Source organism: Poecilia reticulata, chromosome 7 (assembly GCF_904066995.2).
Source record: "Poecilia reticulata chromosome 7, P_reticulata-male-v2, whole genome shotgun sequence".
NCBI classification, from domain to species: Eukaryota; Metazoa; Chordata; class Actinopteri; order Cyprinodontiformes; family Poeciliidae; genus Poecilia; species Poecilia reticulata.
Window position 1 is genome coordinate 24855459 of NC_088836.1, and position 21889 is coordinate 24877347.

General features: G+C 39.3%; 3 protein-coding genes across 6 annotated transcripts in view; all 3 read right to left on the reverse strand.

Moving 5' to 3' along the window:
- Positions 1-12051, reverse strand: part of LOC103467654 (synaptotagmin-2-like) — a 71471-nt gene extending 59420 nt beyond the window's left edge. For all 4 annotated transcript variants that reach the window (XM_008414234.3, XM_008414236.3, XM_008414233.3 and 1 more), the window contains exons 1-2: positions 11943-12051; positions 11785-11846 (exon numbers count right to left, since the gene is read on the reverse strand). The gene's annotated coding sequence lies outside the window, so the exon portion shown is untranslated. The remainder of the gene's footprint in view (positions 1-11784; positions 11847-11942) is intronic.
- A 3377-nt stretch (positions 12052-15428) lies between these two features.
- Positions 15429-17505, reverse strand: LOC103467655 (ADP-ribose glycohydrolase OARD1). Its single transcript, XM_008414237.3, has 5 exons — positions 17160-17505; positions 16890-17055; positions 16682-16740; positions 16484-16596; positions 15429-16363 (listed from the first exon to the last, which is right to left on the reverse strand). Exons 1-5 carry the CDS (start codon positions 17307-17309, stop codon positions 16219-16221), a joined length of 633 nt encoding a protein of 210 aa, XP_008412459.2. The 5' UTR covers positions 17310-17505; the 3' UTR covers positions 15429-16218.
- Positions 17506-18370: 865 nt separating this feature from the next.
- On the reverse strand, positions 18371-20130 carry guca1b (guanylate cyclase activator 1B). The gene is made up of 4 exons (XM_008414238.3): positions 19656-20130; positions 19147-19296; positions 18911-19025; positions 18371-18805 (listed from the first exon to the last, which is right to left on the reverse strand). The coding sequence occupies exons 1-4, from the start codon at positions 19857-19859 to the stop codon at positions 18681-18683; spliced, it is 594 nt and encodes a 197-aa protein (XP_008412460.1). The 5' UTR covers positions 19860-20130; the 3' UTR covers positions 18371-18680.
- Between the last annotated feature and the right edge of the window lie 1759 nt (positions 20131-21889).

Below are 21889 nucleotides of genomic sequence, written 5' to 3' on the forward strand. Positions count from 1 at the left end.
ATAAACTGAAACTAAACAGACAGAAAACATATAAAAGTCAAGCATCCACCACTTAAACTTTCAATATAACATTAAACTACTCTTGACCGTTTATGTTCCTTTAGCCCTCCTAGAGTATTTCCATTATCCCTTTTCTTTATGTAGGCAGATAAAATAACCACAAATAAGCCTTAATAGCTTGCTGAATCACAAGAACGAGCTGGAAATGTTAGCCAAATATTTACCCACTGTATCAATGAGGAGCCTTTAAAAAAAATCTAAATATCAGGCTTGCTTTCAGAGTGTCTTAGTCACTTCCCAGTCAGGGACCACAAAGCAGCCATGTCCCAGATAAACAATACCCTGCACTGCGTTGAAAAGCTCTTTATAGCATTCAGGTTTACATGACATCAGACTGTGCAAAGGGACACATCGCTTCCAGAGCTGCAATGAACAAAAGCAGCTCACCTCCTGTCAAGTAACAACATACATTTCCTGAGGAAAAAAAACATGTTGCTAATTATCAGGCGATACGCAGAAAGTGATCTGATGAAGCTGAGTTTTAAAATCAGCGTAGCAAATCTCTGATGATTGATATTAATCAACGCTGTTTAACTGGCTGAATGTGTGGCAAAACATCCAACATGTCAAACTAAATGGGAGAAGATAACCAAACAGAGGGTCAGTAAAACATATGAACATGTTGACTGATTAAAACATGATTTGGAGAAAAACTGGAAGTGGTAATGACTCACTGAAGGTTTAAATTAGAACACGGTTCCCCCCAGCATGCAACAGGACACAAGGCCACTGAGGAGGCTTCTGGATTTTCTTCTTTTCCTTGTTTTCTTTCTTAGCTGTCAGATATTATACATCCATCATACAAGTTTTTTGGCAACTACCACAGCTCCATGTCTGTAAGTACACATGCAGTTTGTGAACTTTACGAGAATCCAAAATCACTATTAACGTGTTAAACTCTGTGTGTTGAAAATGATCCATATAAACCCGATAGACTGCGACAGCTTTGCTCTAAGATGGTCACCAGAAGCTCACGGATGATCAGGGTATTTATTTGGATCAATATAACAGAACAAGTGCCGTGTCCCTCTTGCGAGGCACAACTATTACCAGGCTTATCGTGGGATATAATACACTTTGCAACCCTCCATCATGATCTTGGGAGCACCAACCAATTTGCTGTCAAGTCAATAATCTCATCGGGGGGAGATGAAATCTGCAAGATTTCCACAATATAGCTGAAACACACACACACACACCCACACACACCCACACACGCATTCTCACTGAGAAAATCACATTCAAACTATATGCTCCCCTATTTAGGAGGTAGATTATAAATGCTTTGTTTTGATTTGATTCTGTCAACTCTGTGACTCGAGACATATCTGCTGAATACTGATGAGCAGCTGTAATCTTGGTGGCTAAAGAACAACCGTAGAAGAGAATGAGTTAAAAGGATGGCTCAACACCTTCAGCTTTATGAAGCACCTTAAAAGACCTGTCACTCACAGAGCCTTAGTTTATTAGCCCAGTAGCTCTGGTGGGGACAGGTAAGCACTGCAGCAGGCCAGTAAGGGGGAACCATCATCTTAGAGTCTTTATAATGCATGTACATTGAGAATTCTTAGTGACACATTATAAAATGCATATTAATCTCTGTATGATTTTACAGTAAACATGTGTTGGTGTAAATCCTCAGTATATTTTTCAGCATTCAGATCCACTGACTTTGTGTTTAAGTACTACTCAAAAGGCTTTATTTAACAGAGCTTTATATAATTTCTGGCTCACTTGGGACCAGGATGTTCCTAATTTGGCTACAAAACGGCAGAAGTGAAAGACAGGTTGTAGAAATGTGCTACAAGAGCGATTTAAAACTTAAACTGTGATGAACGATAAATACACGTTTTTTTGCAGTCTAGGCCAGATATTTGACTTTTCCCAAATCACTGAGGCTTGTAGAGTCACCGCTCAACACATTCTGGTCGTTGATGTTCTATGTTCTTGCTTGTCACCTTTTCCTCTTTTTCAAAATGCCCTTTGTTTCTTTTGGCTTCAATCTTCTATTGAATCTAAAATACACATGAAAATGGCAGCTAACAGATGCACATTTGTACAGCCGCACATCTTTGAACCTGAGTCAGACCCAGAAGCAGAAGAAGCCTCCTGCACAGCCAGAAAGGATGCAACAAGTAGTTTCTGAATGCAAGTCTACATCAAAACACATGTCTTTTCCAGCAGTCATTGTACAAACAAGCTGACGAAACATGCTAATCTTCTTAAAATAAAATGGACGTAGATCCACTTGGGTTGTTCTGAGTGGGGCTGGGCTTGACTGGGGTTGCTAAGTATCATGAAGGCGTTTCATGATACATGTGAGATGGGCCTTTGGTCAAATTTTGTTTTGGCCTTGGATCTGATCCACAGGTTCAACTTTTTCCAAGTACCTTACCTTTGTTGAATTCTAAATTTAATATCAGATGTTTTTATGGGTTCTTTTATTGATGAAACTGGGCTGAAAACAGATTATCCAATCTTTTCTTTTTTGATTCAAGGTTGTGCCAATGACCAACAACACAATGTACTTTGAACTGTGAAACTTTTCAAATTGTGCAAAATTGAAGTCTTTTCTTTGTACCCTTTTTTCTCCACCTCTTTTCATCGTCTTCCTATCAAAGAAAAGCTGTGATTCGTTTTTGCAATGTCCCTCACCTCAAACATCTCCAAGTACAAAGTCTTTTATTCTACACACCTACTCTCACTTTGAAAACATTTTCTTGCCTGTTTGGTCCTCTCATCTTATTTCTCTCTGAATGCTAATGTGTTTGTCAAATGAAAAGCTACTTGTTGTACACCTGATCTGTGCAGAAACTTAAAGCCATAGGTCACAGAAGCTTTCAGGTTACTTGAATCAATAAGATTTTAAAATTCACCCACGCTGCCTGCAGTTAAATGGATTTCAGACTATTTTACTGGATGACACTGTCAAACGAAGTGAAAACCTTTGGTTTATCTCAAAGAAGGAAAAACACTTTTTTTTCCTAAAGGTTTTCTTCTGATATTTGCTTCGCTATCGGTGGTCCACATGTCAGGTGGGCACATTTTCTCTAGGCAACAGTAAGAAATGGTAACACTGCTCTGCCACTGCAAAAGCCCCTGGAAAGGCAAAGAGAAAAAAAAAATACATTTTCTCTCCAAATCAGGCATTTCAAAGGATAAGAAATGTCTACATTAAAGTTTTGTTTTTCTATGAATGAATGAATATTTTGGGTCTTTCAATAGGGAAAACTGATCTATCTGAAAATAGGAAGAATATGACACAGCTTCAAACCTTTGAACTTCAACTATGACTGTCAAAGTACAATGACAAACTGGGCAAGAAGATTAAACAATGACGTAGCTCAAATCCCCATGGTAACCCTGGAGGAGTTGCAGAGATCTGCAGCTCAGGTCGGAGAAACCATTTACAGATCAACTATTAGTTGTGACCAATCTGTTTGGATGCTTTTCTACAGAGGTGCTGGTAAGACTTCATTTAAAAATTGATGTTTGTCTCACTGAGTTTTAACTGTTTTGCAGAAGAAGAATTGGCAAAAAAATAAAAAATTGGACAGGTTTTTGACTCAGGAGCGTTTGTATGAGCATTTGTAGTAACTTTAACAATATTTTTTCTCACACTACAACTACATTGCTTCATAAGAAACATGGTAAAAAGAAGACATTGAAGTTCTTTAAACAGACAGGCGACATCTCTTCCAAAGACACAGGCAGATAGGGCTCACTAGAAAGAGCAGTCATCTTGCAATTACAGAGTTAAAGCCGAGTTCATTTCAAGCATCATCCACCAGCTGGTTATGTGCCCCAAGTTGCTTGCCAATCTGCATACTGGTGTGTAAATGTGTATTTGTTTGTGAGTGCAGCTGGATGAAAGTGGCTCTGGTAGGAAAAAAAAAATAACACAGGTTTTGGAAAAGTGCTACGCAAGTTGAGATTCTTTACCCTTTGTTTACTGTAATGCGGGGAGGAAAGAGGCATGGAGCACTGCTGCAGAGAACAACTCAGAGCAGCTTCTGTGACAGTGAGGTGCCGTGACAGAGGTGCAAGCGGAGGAGTGCGATAATGATGCGGTCAGCAAACAAGAAACATGGCCTTGGAGACAGAGAGGCTAAACGAGTTTGTGAGCTCTGACAGCAGCATAGAGGATTATGAGTATTCACATTAATGCCTGAATGCATTCAATATGCACCTCTGTGGACGTTAACGCTCATTCAAAAGCCAGTTCCACTGACTCACATTCCATCTTTATCAAACAGAAGCACACACAGAGTATTAAAAGAAAACCGATGCTGAGAATCTTTGAGAAGCTGGCTAAATATAACGCCATCCAACAGATTAAAACAACTGCCCCCTCCCTCTCTGAGGTCCAATTCAGACAGATCAGATGGGAAATATAGAAGATGTGTCATATAGGAAGGTGCTTCGATACAAATTGGATGATTAACAGAACAGCGCAGCCAACACTGAGACATTTGGCTGAGGTAAGCAGATCCGAGGAGAAAGATTGGCTTCGAGGGCTGGGGCAGCAGATGGGATGGGGGCATGGAACCGGACCAAAAGAGTCTGAGCTCTTTTGTTGTTTTGCTTCAAAAATTCAGGCTCATACTGATCTCTGTCTGGCTGCTGGAGCGCTGCTTCATATTTTATGACAGAGCTACTCTTCTTCTTTTGGTGTTGTAGCAGCTCTGTCTTCATAGCAAGTTATCTCCGCCTTTAGCTCCACCCTCTTAACATTAATTATGCAGCTCAATGCAGCACTCTGAGTCCCTGCTGCAGCTCACCCACACCACAATACTCTCCAGCTTCCTCCCACTCCCTCTGTCTCTGTAACTCACACAGACCACAGAATAGTATTTACTTTATTTCTCTATTCTTCATAATAAGAAGCAACATTTGAGTTTATTAAAATAGTATGTCTTACTATGGACTTGACTGGATCAAATTTTAAAGTTTAAAGGGTAAATATAATTTACACACTCATAGACACCTTCGTTCTGAAAAAAAAAATGTGTAGCACCAGCTTGAATTGGCTTTTTGTAGCTAGCAATAGAATGTGGGGAAATTAAATATAGATGCACTTATGGGGTTTGAGTGGTTGGACAGAAGAACCATTTTGATGGATACATTTCTGTAGTAGTTAAATTCATGCCAGTAAACCTAGAGTGAAGCACTTATGTGGAGAAAAGTGAGACTTGCACAATTACATAGCTCACAAATGTAAAGTCAGCTATTCTAGTGACACCTTTATTGAAAGGGCTTATGCCGGATGAAAATAAGAACATTTGGAGTAACAATGTTGGCCAGAACGAGAGCAGAAATTACAAAATATGGTGGCAGAATTTCTGTGTTTCATATTTAACACTGTGGTAAATTATGGCAAAGTGGCTCACCATGGAGAGCTTTTAAATCCTAACATAGGGTGCTAGTTTGCAATGTTTCCAAGCTACTGCTTTAGCTAACATTTTCGAAGACCTTCTCTTCATTGGATAAATCAACATTTTAATTTAGAATTTATGAACTTTTTTTTTTTTTTTTTTGCTGGAGATTTTATCATTATTTTGTTGTGGTCACTAGGTTAAACACTGATGTCCAAGATCAGCGATCCTAATGTGATCTCATCGCTCTTTAAGTTGCATTCTAAGCTACATTATAACTATTTCATTGTATTTTCATGTATTTGTACTTCATATTTCTGGATTTCGGTCATTCTTATGTGCAGTGCATGAAAATAATTATTGTAATCTACCAGACTAAATACAAAATAACATTTTAAATTAGAATTCACCTCCCTTGAACATTGCATTTATTTCACAAGAATACAAGTTGTGCCAGCTGTAGTGTGATCCACCACGCAGCATATATTTTTTGTGTCGTATCAGTTTGAAAGCCTGCCGCTGACTTATTTGCAAATCAGAACCAAACATGGCTTAAGTGCCGAGGTAAACACACTTAACACCTGTCTGTTAAGGTGTAATTGATTCAGCCACTCCATCAGACCATGTCACAGGAAGCAGAGCGAGTACACGCTCCGCAAACCTGAATCAGCCGTATCAGCAAACCGGAGGGAAATGGAAGAATTTACAAACACAAAATGAGGGGGAAGCTCTCACGCTTTGGCCAAGCAGCCCCCCAGGCAAGCAGTGGGCGGAAGCACAGCTACTGCTAATGGATGCAGAAAGAAGCTTCTCCTTCGTTTCCTTTGGGCTTCTCACGTGATGTCGACTCATTTCACATCTGCTTGCATGTGTTCACATGCATGTGCCTGTGCTTGCTCTGGTATTACTCGCCTGCCCTGAAAGCTGTTTAATGAATCCAACAGAACTTAAGTGTGGGACCACATAGTGGGAGGCATTAGTGCTTACTATACTATACGATACTTTAATCGTCTTAACTTGTCTCATTCAAAACTTTTAGTTCTTTCTTATGTAAAAGACAGAAAAGAATTCACAAAATAGTGCCAGGATGTCAGAGGGAACAATTGCACCTTTTAACCAATGTTTTATTGTTCTTTATGTTATTATTTTTCAGCTACTGCACTTTAGCTTAATGTCCATGACCGTACTGCTTTTTGAAAATTATTGTTTATAGCAAATTGCACTTTACCTGTAAATTTGTTGTTTTATTCTAAATGCTTTGTGTTTCTGAAGTGTATACTGTTGACCTCTTGGCCAGGCCTTGGTCTCAGTGGGTTCTTTATCTGGTTAAATAAAAGCTCATATTACTACCACACTACACTACAGTTGCTAACTTGGAAGTAACTTGGAGACCTAATCAGATAGAAGCTATAAGTTGCTCTTTTCTGTCATTTAGGACATCTTGATACTTGCCTCTCTGTTGGTTTATAGAGAATTGCTCACCAGTGTTTGCGAAGGTGTTACTCTCTGACAAAATCCAAGCAGAAAGGCAGATGTTCCTAATCTGGGAAAATGTGGCCAGGGAAGACGGGATCATTCAGCAGGCATTTGGGAAAGTAAATGTGCAATTCACTTAAATAATCCAGGGGGAGCATCAACGTGACTTGCTCCCTTTCTTTTACATGACTTTGCAGGTGACGATCGGTTGCTCGCCTTCAACTCTGTTTCCACCGATCACTTGTCCACCAACCGATGTCCAGACTGCACAACGGAGGGTCAGAGGCTTTTTGTCCTGTTTCTGTTCATCGGCAGGCAGCCCTGTGTGCGGAACAGCTCTGCTGCTGCAGGGGTCTTTTCAGCGCATGGTGCCGGATGGTGAGCAGAGAACACAGCGGGGGCTGGGCACTGCAATGTGCTGCAGTGCTCATAGCTCTGCTATGCACACCCACTCTCTTCCATCCCTGCTCTGCCTGTGACAGTCTCTCAATCTTCTGTAACCCTTTCTGGCTCATGCCTAAATAATTTGACTTCCGTCGTCTTTTCTCTTCCTTTACAGGGCTCTTGTCCTTTTCTGGTGTCTATTTTCCTCCATTCTCTGTAGATAAACTGCAGTCCATGTCCTTAATGCATTCTTGAAGTAAACTGCCCCATGCTTTTGTGCATGTCCTGTGACATGTGTATCTATAAAGCAAGTTATTTTTGAAAGGGTGGAGAAAAGCTAAATGTCCACACTTAACCAAACTTGGAAAAATGCAAGATTAAGGCCACAACCCTTAATTTCCTATGAGTGTCTTTACAAGAAGCCATTAATAGACTGCAACATCTGGAGTCTCAGTGAAAGTCTGCCTCTTCGGTTCCTTCATTGCGTAACGCATCATTGGTTCTGTCAGATTCCGTCAGCATATTTCTTAGTGAGTTAGATCCCTGATTGGCTGCTTAGCATTTCAAATTAGTTCTACATTTAATGTGATCATGCTATTTTTTTAGGCTTGAAGCGTGAATGGGAAATAAAATCATAAATTTACAAAATAATTTATTTGATGAGTTAGTTCAAGTCTCAACAAACCCAATTGAGCTAGAAAAGTGTTGGGCTTTGAATAGTGAAGTATTAACAATGTCATTTGTTTAGATAATGTTTCCATCTAATGCCACTTCATCAGGAATTGTTGCCGTTCTTCTTTGCAGCTCAGACTCAGTCTAATTTGCTAGAAAGCATCTATAGACTGCAATTTTCAATATGATTAGAAGTCAGATTTAGGTTTGGACTTTGAATGCGGCTTTGTAACATATGAATATTCTTTGATCCAAGCTATTATATCGTAACTCTGAGTTGTAGGGTTGTTGCCCCAAAAGGAAGATCTCAAGTCTTTTGTAGCCCTCAACAGGTTTTCTTAAGGTATCACTCAGTATTCTCTCCATCTATATTCTAATCAACTCAAACCATTTTTCCTTCACCTGCTGAACAAAAGCATTTACACAACACAAGCTGGACTACATCTGGAGCAAACTTCAAGAAAACCGCAAAACTGCTGAAACACTGAGTTCCTTTAAATCAAAAAGCCATTTGTTCAGAGCATATGAATTTCACACCAAAAACCTTTATGCAATGGATGCTGTCTACTCTAAATGACTGAAGTTTATCTCTTTCCATGCATTGAATTTAATATGTTAAAGGTTCTGTCTTTTCAGGTGTGTCCTTATGTGCAAATCCCAACATATTCCTCTATTATCGTGTGTCATGTATTTTTACTCATTGTGTTTATGAAGGCGTAAATGTTCTTTTTTTTTTTTAACCACCTTAACAACATCATTGGCAGATTTTCTTTTCTTCTAACCACATCAAGAACTTTTGAATGGCTACCAGCTGTAGTAACGGCCAATGATGCTCTGCTGTTTTTGCCCAGGCCATCATTTACTGGGACACGTTGAATCCCTGTACTACACATGCTGGGACAGAGGATGTCGTGCTCAAAGGATGAGCAATGATAAACCTCGCAGCTGTTCTCTTCCTCCAAATACAAAGTTATCGTGAATAATTTGATCATTCACACATTCGACGGCTTAACTGAATTGGTTGAGAGAATGAATCATTAAACTTTCGTAAATTCCTCCTTAATACTCTTTCTCTTCAAAACTAGTCACTCCATCTGATGAAAAAATGTTAAATCGTGTCCACACCTTGTACTTTATGTTCGTGTGAAATGACAGGTACTGGCTAATTCATGTAACAGTGAGGGGTCCCGATTCCATTTGCCATTACAGAACTTGTGTTTCTAATCATCACGAGTTTCACCATATGCAAGCAGAGACCTGCTGAGACACTACCCAGACTGCACTCAACCGTGACATGAAACAAAGCTTTGTTTCACAGCTGGCGTCAGACTTATATGATCTGAGGACATTACATGTTTTAAATGATTTGGTTAATGACAGCTGTAACAATTCACTGAGGTCTCTGAGCACCTTCTACATTTCAGTATATATATAGATTTTTTTTTAATAAATGTGCTTTACAGAGAAAAAGCCACTGGTGACTGAAATCTGAGAGTTAAACTGACAATCAGCTATGACTGGTGACCCAGACACTGAAAAATGTAATCATTTTTCAATCTGTGAACTCAACATACTAAGCACAACCTGGTTTGTGCTCACAACAACAATACTTTTACCAGAAATGGGTGGTACCTAATTGCATTTTCTGTTATGATTAGTTGTATATGTTTCTAAATGCAATTTAAAGACTGGTTTTACTGTACAGTACTCTTTTTACTTAAGTTATAATACTTAAGTGTTTTTTTTATTAGCTATAATTGGTAAATCAGCATAACTAGCAAAGATAATTGTCTGTCTAGGTGTAAATAAGCCATGAAAGGTGTTTCACAGTTAAGTTACTGAAATAAATGACCTCTTTAAAAATATTTTAATTTATTGAATGGGTCTAAACAGCTATTGCAACAAGGTCTGTGGTTTAGCTCCCAGTTAGAGAACTTTCTCCATGTTTATCTGTGAGTTTTCCAGCTTCCTCTCAGAGTCAGAAAGCATCAATGCCCACTTCTCAATTACCCTCAGATCCTGTTGTTTGACCTGTGTGTTTCTGTGATGGACAGGTGAACTGTCCGGCTTGAATCCTGCCTCTTGGCCGTTGACTGACAGAGATAATCGACAGCCCTCCAATTATAATCTGGAAGGATTAAGCGGCAGAGAAGAATATTTCCTTAAAGAGAAACTGGCTGAATCGGTATTGGAGGCTCAAATTTGCGTAGTTCTTGTTCTCATCTTTGGACTTAATGTTACCGTTTCTGCTGGGCTGCTGTTTTGCCTCATAACCATTTGGATCTTTGCAGCGACAAAGAAGCGAGAACAAAACCACAGTGAAGGCACTCCCACATGGAGCACAGTGAGATAATGAAGGTACAGCACGGACAGCATGTTTTGAGCTGAATCAGTGAAACGCTGTTTCTGAAAAAGAAAACTGGTTCTCATTGGAGGTACTTTATGAAAAAATGACATTAATAATAAAAAGTGGGGGGGTTTTTCTGTCTAAAACAGAAAAAGACACGCAAAGCTCTCGGCAGCATTAAACATGCTGCTGGATGTGAGACTAAATGGGTTTAAACAGCGATAAGAGGAGCTGCTGTCCATGGTGCTGAAGTGGATTTGCTTTCATTCTCCCATCTTCTTGAATAATTTAAATGTTTTTAAAACTTGCAACAAGGATCAGAAATTCAGGTCAGCTTTGCAGTATAACTAAGACCAGATGCCTAAGAAGAGCAGGATAAGTTTTAAAATATATATATATATGTTCAACAATTAGCACATGCTGTACCTTTTACTACTTCTAATGTGGCTTTGCAGTGTGCTTACAGGAAAACACAAGTCTATTATTTGCTCCTTTTTCTGCAGCAGGCCACTGTGCATGGGCAGAGGTAACACACTGCCCACTGCTGGACAGCATCAAGCTCTCCATTTGTAGTTAATGAAGGTCAGAATAGAAGAGAATGAGGTGGAGAACAACAGCTGTAGATTTTAAAGAAAAGACTGAAGTAAATTTCCTAAAAACGTCAACTTTACTTCTGTTATTTGAGTCCTTCGTGCTCTCCCATATAAGATATTTTCTGTGTTCCAACTACTGACTGAAAGTTTATTAATATTACAATGTTTGTAGCTCTGTTTTCATTCTTTATGTTACACACAGCAAGCGCTGAATGATCGATGAAGTAACCTACTTTTGCTTCAAGCTCTGACTGCAGCGCCTCCCCTTAACTGGACAAACTGAACAGAAACTAGTGACCAGACTCAACCAAATCCTGAGCCAGCTCACTGTTTTCTGTTAGTGCCCCATGAGAAGCCGCGATGAGATCACGCATCACCAAACTAACAGGGGCTACAGCAGCCTCCTGGCCAACTGAATCCAAAATGTCACAGAGAAACTTCGCTCGTTTTAAGATCCGGGTGCGAAACAAAAGGCAAGCCAAGCCGATGTTGTCAAAACCTGGAAGCTGCCTTGCGCAGCCCAGCCTGGATGCTGGTTGCTGGATGCTGAGGCAGCTTCACAAGGGGATATAACAGGATACTGCAGCACAAGAGAACCGTGTGCACAGAAAACTTGCCCAGGAGCATCAGGGAGTCCCGCACTGAGCTTCTCCCTCCCCTTTCCCTCTGCCTCACTGTCTCACTCCACTTCAAGTCTTTGCAATGAAAACAAATAAAAATATAGATAAAAGGTCAGTAGAAATGTCTCATTTTGTAAAGTCTACTAATCACTGAAGATCAAGATCAACATTTATTTTAAAAGCCATTTGTTTCTCTCCACTACAGACCCATTAAAAGTGAATAGACTGCAGGTTAAGAAGCAAAAGCAGCAGCTTACCTTCTGTGCAGGATGTTCCCCCTGACAATGAGATGTTCCCTTTCTCCGCAGACTCCGAGACACTTTGAGATAGAGAGAAAAAGAATGAGTCTCCTCTTACTTTCTCGTACTTCCAGTTTCAGACCAAATGCAAATCTGACAGAGCCCAGAACACACACCTTTACAACTCTGCCACATAAACCCTCACAACCCTGCAAATGCACCCCAACACTGAAGTACCACAATTTGATGAAGATTTGCTCAGTGGGGGGGGGAGGGATGAAAACTACACACACTCACACACTGCAGTTTTTCTTTTCCTTTTTTTCATCCTCTTGCCCACTCTCCCGCTCGCTTTTATCCAGCTATCTTTACCCTGCGCTGCCTCCTGATTGGGTACACGGCTTTTCAGTAACATAAGCTCTCTTTTTTAATTGGAAGAGAGCCAGTAATGTGGTGCAGCAGAAACCCTCCCGCCCAACTCATCCCGTTTTTGTTTTTTTGTTTTTTTTTCTTCTCTCCTTCCTAAGTGCCTGTGGAGAAGAATGCTGAGCTCGGCAATTTCATACGCGTCGACCAAAGAATACAACGGGAATGGAGGACAGAGGGAAGAGGGAGTAGGAGGAGGAAGACAAGGGACGGGGTGTGTGACAGTGGTGATGGAGGGGGTGGGGGGGGGAGCATTTGAGGCAGATTAATATGCTGCAGCGGGACAAGCAGGCAGGCAGGGGAACAAAGATGAGGAGGGGTCTCAGGTGTGGTGAGAGATGGGTTTGGATGCACTGGCTGGTTCAGCCCGTCGCAGCAGCGTGACAGCAGGTCAGATGAAAGCGAGATTTCTCTGCGCTCACTGCAGCGCAGCTAGGTGGATCTGCTGCAGTGTGAGTCTGACATCCAGGCAGGAATGGGGGGATGGGAAGGGAGGAGGAGGAAGGAGGAAGAGGAGGAGGAGGAGAGCTACGGATGGCTGCAGTGATGCCGAAGTACAGCCTTCCAGGATGTCTTTGACTTGAAGGAGGGGGGCAAAAAAAAAAGGGGCCATCCAGCCACAGAGCTCACTGTGGTTAATGCATTCACCTTATGAATTATTGAAAGCGTCCCAAAGGAGAATGGGAGGTCTGGTGGTTCAGACCGCCTCTCTGCTGCCGCTGCTAAGGTTCCTGATCATTACAAACCCCCGTACATGTCCTCAGCTGGTACCTTAAACAGCATGCCCTAAAATAAAATAAAATAAAATAAAATGTCTCCTCAGCCCACTTTTATTTCATGATGCACTGAAAGATTTCCTGCTCAGCAAATGTGTGAGATTGATTTTGTGGTGTCAGATTTCTTCCTCCTCCTCTTTTTTTTTTTTTTGAAACCACTCACATCTGGTCTATTGTGTCCCAGCTGCACTTAAGCACAATACCCGAGCAGATCAATAATGGACCATACAATACCTCGACCATCTGCACGGGCCACTATGAGCACACCACAAGTTATATTTGATGAGCTTGTTCAGTCAACACCATCATGGCAGATGAGAGAATAGCAAAAGAAAATCTGATGAGTTGGACTAAAGGTTCCAATGCAAGACATGTAGTGCATTTTTAATGTGGAAGATGTTTTATTTATTTTTTTTACCATATAATATTGTATAAAAGTCTGTCATTGCATATTCTTGTGAAGGAGAAAATATACATGACTCAAAATTTGTTTATGGATGAAATCAACACTCCTTTAACAAGTCAGACTATTGGTAATTGAGCTAGGTAGATTATAAGGACATATAGTTATAAGCTTGCTTTAATTTGGGTTAAAGCTGAAGAATCACAAAAAATCTGAATACAGTTAAACTTATATTACCTTCAAGGTGAAATAATGTTGCTTTTATGTATTTTCCTGAAACGTAGTATTGATACAAGTCAGAAATTATAGGGGGACACTAAATGTACGGTTATTATAGTGGGCAGGGATGACCTGTTCCTTGTTGCAGCAGAGCTGGAGAAGCTTTGAACTGAATATGCTCTCTTGTTTATTCTTTATGTTGCACAGAAAATGTTAGGTGTCATGTATTATGTTGAGAGTCTTCTGCAGCACTTTTATCTGAGGAATACGAGCTTCAAAGCCGTCCTCGGCAGGGAGGCTGTCTTTTCTTTCACCTAGCTTGACTCGTTTCAGCCAGAGGCAAAAGTACCACAATGAAGACTCAGTTTCCTGCCATTGATTCATAGACGATGCAAAACTTATTGCAAGACACTGATGCTGCACTCTGTCACTATTCGCATCCCCTGTTCTATCCCAAAGATCTAAGTGTAAAGGGTGAAAAAAGGATCTAACTTGGTATCAAGCCACAAACAGTGGTCCAAAAGGAACGTTAGGGAGGTAAAATACAACAGTTATGCATACATTTGACAAAAACATTTATTGTGAAACTACAAAATTCTTGGAGATTTAGCTTTCCTGCATCTGCAAACCAAAACTGTGAGACAGTTTGCTGACTCTGTGGAGATTTTTAAAATTGACCTGAAAACTCTTATTGTTCCAATGTTTTTACCATGATTTTATTTCTAGTTTTTATATTTTCTATATGTGTGATTAATGTTGTGCAGCATATTATGACTTTTATGTCTTTGAAAATCGCTTTGTATATAAACTTTGCTCACTATTTGGTCAAGACCACGGTTTCTGAGAATTACCTTCATATTATTTCAAAGGATGAAATAAGACACCATCCTCTGGTATCCGTAACAAATTGGAATAAATTCTACAATTTCCTTGCATTTCTTAGTTTTGCCACAGAAATTCATTTTAGATGTTACCAAACAAAGACCCAGGAAATGGACTGAACACGCTATAATATAAATCTGATTGGTTTGGAACCAAGAAGCCTCCTGCCAACTGGCATCTTGGTCGGCAGGCCATGATAGGGGTTTGATATCATGTTACAGCAGGTACTTCTAAGGATATTTCCTCTTCAGCAGGACCCAAAAATACCAATTTTGCTTTCATTGCGTCATTTCTCTTCATTCCAGTAAGTTTGGCAAATTGTAACCTTTTGTAATTCAATTCAGTTTATTTATAAACTGCTAATTCACAACACATATCAAGGCAATTTACAAAAAAGTCATTTCAATTCAATCATATAAACTTTCCAATTGATTCTACTTATCATATAGTGCATCAAGTTAAGTTTATTATTCAAATCAGTAAAAAAAAAAAAAAAAAGTTAAGTGAAATATGCAGATTGCCTCATGTCATTGACTTGTAGCATTCACATCTCCAGAATATCTGTGCTTCTTTATACGTTACCCCCTCTTTGACCGATTTCATCCAAATTTTCAGGGGAATCCTGTGTAACCAGCATGTTCACTGGTCGCCTTCTTTCTTAGATTAGGGCCACCTGCTGGTTCACAAGATGAATGACCTCACTGATTGAACTCTACAATGAAAAAATCATTCATCAGTTCTCAGAATCAGCACTATTTACATCACAACATCTCCCTGTTACAAATCGTAGTAAATAAATTGCCATGTAGAAATATATTTCCTACAAAAATAGAGCTTGATGTGCTTAATGATGTTGGACTGCTGTTACCGGACACAACTGGAGACACAACTCTATACAGTCTCATAGTAAATTCACAGTAAAACATAGATGTAAAAAAAAAAAAAATTTAAAACACTTGTAGATCTGCTAAAAGATTTATTAGAATATAAATGTGAAGGCAACGGTTAGATTTCTGGGTGCTCTGAAGCGCAGAAATCTTCATTACTTACAAACTGGGTTACAATTTTATAATAAAGTTAGAAAGTGTTTTGACTGATGTGCAGCAAAGTCATTGATGACGCGCTTCACTACTGAGCCGTTTATGCAACAGCAAAAGGACTGAAGCCATCCCTTCATGTGTTTATCAAAGGTAAATATGAATTACTCTGGGTAGTCGAGCAAAATCCTCTGATCTAATGTAACGGAAAAAAAAAAAGTTACATTTTGGGTTTGTTTGGATATTCAGATGACTCATTTGCAATATTTTGAAGAAAACATTCTGTAAGCCATTGTTTCATTCTTAACAGCTGGGGAACAAGGCAGGTTATAAAAGCATCATAGATGAAGGACATATAGAATAAAAGAAGCTGTGTAGTTATAAGCGAGAAACTGAGTTATTTTGGGATCAAATGCATTCTAAACATTAGAATGTCAAAATGCTTTCATAAAAGCCCTACAGGAGGTGTGTGTTCTAAAGCCAGTACAGTGGTGTGTTAAACACCTCCGTTAAATATTGATTTGGTGATAAAAACCTAAATTCACACAAGAGGGAGCCCCCTATGCAGTGAAACTGATTTGCTAAAAAATGCATTTTATTTGCAATATAATCATTACATAACTGCCTTTTCACTAGAAAAACTCCTAATAATAATGGAGAAAAAGTGCATACAGTGAACCCTGCCAATAATAATTATAAAGACCGTGAATCATCGCATATTTTCCTTCATTACTGTGGTCTCTGCTTTCTTGGGCAGACTGTACACGGTTATGGTGATGTCCGTCTCTTTAAAGACCTGCTCCAGGATCTGTGACACCTTTGACCACTGCAGTCGGTCCAGGCCACACCCAATTCTGAGGGGGAGACACGAGACAAACATGATGTTTAATCATTCCCACTGAAGAAGAAGAATTAAGGGAAATTATTGAGTAAAAAAAGAAGAACGGTATTTCTCCACAGCAGTTCCTACAAACCGAGGTATTGATATCCTTTTGACACCATTCTGTAAGCAATGAGACTTCATGTCTTCCAGACTCCCTCTCAGGCTGTCATATGTGGGTTTCTGGCTGGCTTTCTGCTTTGTTATCTGAGACACATCATAGGAAAGACGCAGTTACAAGATTGAACAATAAAACAACTTTCATTATAATAACTGACCACAGTATGTTTACCAGATAATAGATGAAACGACGATCACTTGTCAGGACAGCACACTGCCCTGGCACCTTCTCTATTCGGACATGCATAGAAAAATACAAAACATTATGATTTTGTACCTAATGTTGGAACCAGACATTTGAATAAACTTTACAAGGATAAAACTTTTTCTCCTGAAATTCTTCCCCAAATAAAGGCTTATTTATTACTAGTCTGACTCACTCTGCTCCTTTAACGTCGACACTTCGCCGAACCTCTTCCTGAACATCACTGCTATCCCCGCCCCCATGCGGATGTCCTCACTGATGCAGTGGGCCAAGGATTCGTCCCGTGGGCAGGAAAACAGGTCGCCGGTGACATACTTCAACGTCCAGGTGTCTTCTGAACGCTAGCCACGAGGGGGCGGCATTAAACAAGAGTTAAATAACAGCAACTGAAACAATGTGCTCTGACGCATTTACGATTGCTAAATCGTCCAACTTTAATCATTACCTGCGTTTTATAAGTGGATGATGGGGTTCGGCTTTTAGAAGACACTGAATACATTATGTTTAGATCCTGTTTGTTGACTGGATTCAGAAGTAAAACCCGTGAACACCTCTGCTTAAGTAAACACGCAACGCTACGGAGGACTATATGCATGTACTTCCGACCGAAAGACTAGTTTGGTAGTTTTCTTCCAAGTCTTAAAGTGTCTCGTTTAAGTAGCAAAACCTTTAAAGCAGTTCGGAGTTTAAAAACTACACACACAATTAGCTTATACTTAGCCCTACAGCAGGACCAAAGCGGAGAAACAAAACACAATCTAGACTCTCGCGAGAGGAAAAAACGAGTTTTTGAAAAAGAGAAATGATTCGCACCATTTAAATACCAGCGCAGAAAGCGGCGCCGCCGTGACGGCGGAGTATGCTTTCAATCTCAGCCTTATATTTTGTGACTGGAGAGGGTTCATTAAGAGTAATACTAACATATAATTGTGCCTAAAAGTATCCCCCGTTCTCCCACAGCAAATAAAGATTATTGGGAATTTTTTAATTGTTCAAATATTGCAATAAGCACTATACACCCACATCAGGCACACCTCACACAACTAATCAAAGACTTAATTAGTTGCACCAGGTGCTTGAGATGAATACCTGGAATGTTGCCGGTAATGTTTCATTGCATGTTAGAAATATGAATACGCAAGATAACTTGCCATACAAGTTAGAAATACAGCATAGTTTGCAAATTTAGACTTAAAGCAACATAACAGTGCCAACCTGGATGTAGCAGAAAGAAGAAGAAATCTTCCTGGGGAGGCATGTGGTCAAAATTCTTCCACTGACCACAAAGGACCTGCAACAATACCTGGAAGCATCCTCTGAGTTTTCAGTTTCCACCTGCTAGAAGCTGAAGAACTCCATGGAAAGACGTATACTTCTACCAAAAAGCATCAATTTACCTTGTGCCTAAACCACAAGGTAACTTGGTCCCAAATTTACTAAGAGGTCTGGGTTTCTATTTTTCAGCGAGATGAATCAGAACACAGACTTCTTACATCCTCACTTCTTGCTGGGGCATTTGCCTGTTCACTCGCACTGACTTTTTTTTTTTCTAGCAACATTTCTGTTTGTCAGCCCAGTTGTTTTGCCTTTATCAAAACAAAATCACAATATTTTACTGAAGGTCATGTAAAATAAATAACTTCCCAAGTCAACAAGCCAACTCTCAACTTTTTTTTATTGAACAACTTTTATGCTTAATTCATGACACAATCAATAAAACACACAGTTACTGCTTTATGGCTGTAAAACAAACCTATAATAAAATAGGTAGCGATTATTTACACAGTTCTTCATTTGCACCAATGCTTCACAGATTGTGCAACTGCTATAAACACATAATCCCTTCAAAAGCAATGGATGCGTCTAGGTTATGTGCATAATTTTTTTTTATGCCAAAATGCCGTTTTATATACATGTATGTACAAAATCAACATGGTCACATAATAGGTCAATGTGATTTCCAGTCTTAGAAGTTAGCACTGCGTCTTCGCTCATTGATCCAGTCACCGGGGTTCACGTCCATCTGCAGCATCTTCATCACCCACTTGTCCCTGCGTGCTCCATCGATAAACTCATCCAGCGAGAGCTCACCTGTGTGACAGCAAAATATAGGTTTTCCATTTTTTGATCCAGTAACAATGAACACAAGTGCAGCCTTATATTTGTGTAAATGACACCAAAAACACAAACTCTCACCATCTCCATTTTCGTCGACCAGCTCAAATATCCGGTCAACCACTTGGTCTGGGGTAAGCAGATTACATTCTTCGTCCAGCTCCCCGTGGCAGGCTTTCTTTAGCCGATAAATAGACTGTAAGTGACAGGAAAGGATGTCACCATGATTTCTTGCACATCTATTTTTAAGCAAACATTGAAATCTCCAGCAGATGAACACTACTGCACATGTGAAAGTAATTTAATGGAAATATTACCTCCACTATTTCAAGAAGTTCTGTTTTGTCGATGCATCCACTCCCATCTTTGTCGTACATTTTGAATGTCCATTTAAGTTTATGTTCCAATTTGCCTCGAAGAACTAAGTTTAAAGCTGCTACGTATTCCAGAAAATCTATGGTGTTGTCCTGTGAAATCAGAGAGTTCAAATGTTAAAAAAATAATTAGATGAAATCCTAAAGAGGCAACATTGGTGCTATGCAAAATGTAAAACAAGATACATTTATTCAGAATGTCTGGAGACATTTAAGGTGACAATATCTTTAAAAAAAAAAAGAAAAGAAAAAAATTAAAGAATACAGAGTAACAATTAAAGTGCGACCCACTTTTGAGTTTGTTTGAGCTTTTCAGCTACACTTGAATTGCTGTTAAACACATGCAGTGTCATACAACCACACAAATTACCACATAACCATATAAATGTGCATAACATTTTAACATTATTTTTAGAGCAAATAATATCAGAATCGAGGCCCAATGTACTTACGCCGTTCTTGTCAAAGGCTCGAAACATGTTCTCGATGTAATCTGCGGCCTCCTTGTTGTCGGTGACGCCAAAAAAACTCTTGAACTCGTGCATGAATAGTGTTCCACTTGGGCACTCCACGACAAATTTCTTGTACCATTCCTGCAGCTCTGCCACATCAATTTCCTTGTCGGGGTCGTTGTCTTCACTCAGGCGCTGACCCATGATGGGAAGGTTTTCTGCAACTCCCCCGAAACTCAAATTGTTTCTCACATTACAAATAACCAGTTTAAGATTTGTAGCTGCTTTGCTGCCTTCTATCTAGAAATCAAAATCTATAAATTCCAGTTCACATCTACAAAATGGTTTCTGTAGCTTTTTGTTAATCAGAAAAATGAAAGTAATCAAAAATTTAAAAAAGCAATAAGGTGCATGCAAGCGGTACAGTTATTAGCCTCGTTGTTGTGGCAGATCCCTCCTGAAAGTGAGGATGAGACACAGACTGCTATGGGTCACATGGTAAAGGATTAGAAATGAAGACCTGTCAAAATCAATTAGTTCATGCAATCATGAAGGGATATCCTTCTCAATCACACTAAACAAAGAAACATCTTAGCGTTGTCTGTAAGCCTTGTGGGCTCTACATCCTTAAAATAGGTTCCAGGAATATATCCTATACTATATTTAGTTTAAAATATATTTAAAGTAAATACTTTTGTTTTTTAACAGCAATGACTGGAAACCACGGTTGACAAACTTGGCCTCTCTTTTACAGCAATAACGCTACACGTCTACACTATCCTACACTATTTCAATAAGAATTATAGAGAATAATTAGCTAATTTGTCCTTGTTGATACGTTATCGCACTTTTCAAACAAGTTGGTTTTTATCAACTTTTTTTAACTTAACAATTTGTTGCATTTAGCCTGATCACTCAAAACAAATTGCAACAAATAAATTGTGAAACCACATACTTAAGCATAACTTAATTTGTATAAGTTACAACAACATTTAATTTCCCTTTGAGTTCAATAAAAAAAAATTTGAATTCAAATTTAATTTGTAGTAGAATTTCATAAAAGCCACAAAATGGTGCAAAAAGTAGAATTTAGTGTAGTTGGTCTCAAGTATCCATTTGTAGAGAAGCTACTCGTTTCACACTCAACAGGTTTTAGGACAAAGGTGGCTTAGTGAAATTAATTAATGCATTACTAAAACATGAGAAGATGAGATGAAAACAAAGAGTCTGGTGTGGCAATTTTAATCCAGTCCCAGAATAGGAAGATCCTGATCCGTCTGATGATTCACTGAGGTCAAGTGTTCAGTTATCCTCGAAAGTCCTAATTACTATTTACATGTCTGCTGTAGTCTATCTACCTAAAGGCCACCATAAATGTGTTGATGTGAGAGCTGCTAAGTGACATAATCTCAGTGTCACACCATTGGAAATAACTTACTTTAGTGGAAAAACGACCACACTGTACGTAGGCTAGGTCTGCCCCAGGCCATATATGTGCTGACAGAAGCTATATTGATAATCTTAGCTTAGATGTGTCAAGGCCGTTGGGGAGTCACTGGATGTTATCCGCTTGTGATTAAAATGATTCATACCCTCTGGTCTTACACAACCGATATTTTAAATTAGCCTGTTTGCTTTCTCTCTACCAATCACTTAGCTCATATTCCCAGTGTTCGATCCATGTCTGTACCTGAGGGTTGTTAAGTAAACTGGAAAACCTTTACAACCAACATTTAAAGATTGAGCCTGGGATCAATATTAGCGGAGGGAATGAAAAGCGGTGTATGTTTAAAAGATTTTCTTAAATGGACATGCAGGGTTGAAGTGATCCATTTACCTACAGCATACTCCATAATTAGTTGCTTATAAGATTTTCAAAATTCCATAGATAAATTGTGTTTATAACACACAAAGAAATCTGAAATACCCAAATTTTGACTTACGTAGGAGGATGAAAAATAAATATTTTAAACTATGACAGTTATCTGGATCTTAACATTTTTTCAGATTTATTCGCCATCTGTAGATTACATGTATTTTATTAATACCTGCTTTATTTTTTTTTAAGTAATTAATCCTTGCATTTGTTTACCTGGGGTTTAAATTTGGCTGCACAGTGGCGCAGTTGGTAGAGCTGTTGCCTTGTACCAAGAATGTTCTGGGTTCGATTCCCGGCCCCGGTCTTTCTGCATGGAGTTTGCATGTTCTCCATGTGCATGCGTGGGTTTTCTCCG

Bases quoted from the DNA above. Each gene is read 5' to 3' on its own strand.
- LOC103467655 (XM_008414237.3), bottom strand. From the start codon at position 17,309: ATGCATATAGTCCTCCGTAGCGTTGCGTGTTTACTTAAGCAGAGGTGT. The intron at 17,056-17,159 runs GTAATGATTAAA...CCTCGTGGCTAG, and splicing joins CATCCACTTATAAAACGCAG to CGTTCAGAAGACACCTGGAC. The intron at 16,741-16,889 runs GTGAGTCAGACT...ATGTCCGAATAG, and splicing joins GTCGACGTTAAAGGAGCAGA to AGAAGGTGCCAGGGCAGTGT.
- guca1b (XM_008414238.3), bottom strand. From the start codon at position 19,859: ATGGGTCAGCGCCTGAGTGAAGACAACGACCCCGACAAGGAAATTGAT. The intron at 19,297-19,655 runs GTAAGTACATTG...CTGATTTCACAG, and splicing joins GAGCCTTTGACAAGAACGGC to GACAACACCATAGATTTTCT. The intron at 19,026-19,146 runs GTAATATTTCCA...TGTCACTTACAG, and splicing joins AACTTCTTGAAATAGTGGAG to TCTATTTATCGGCTAAAGAA.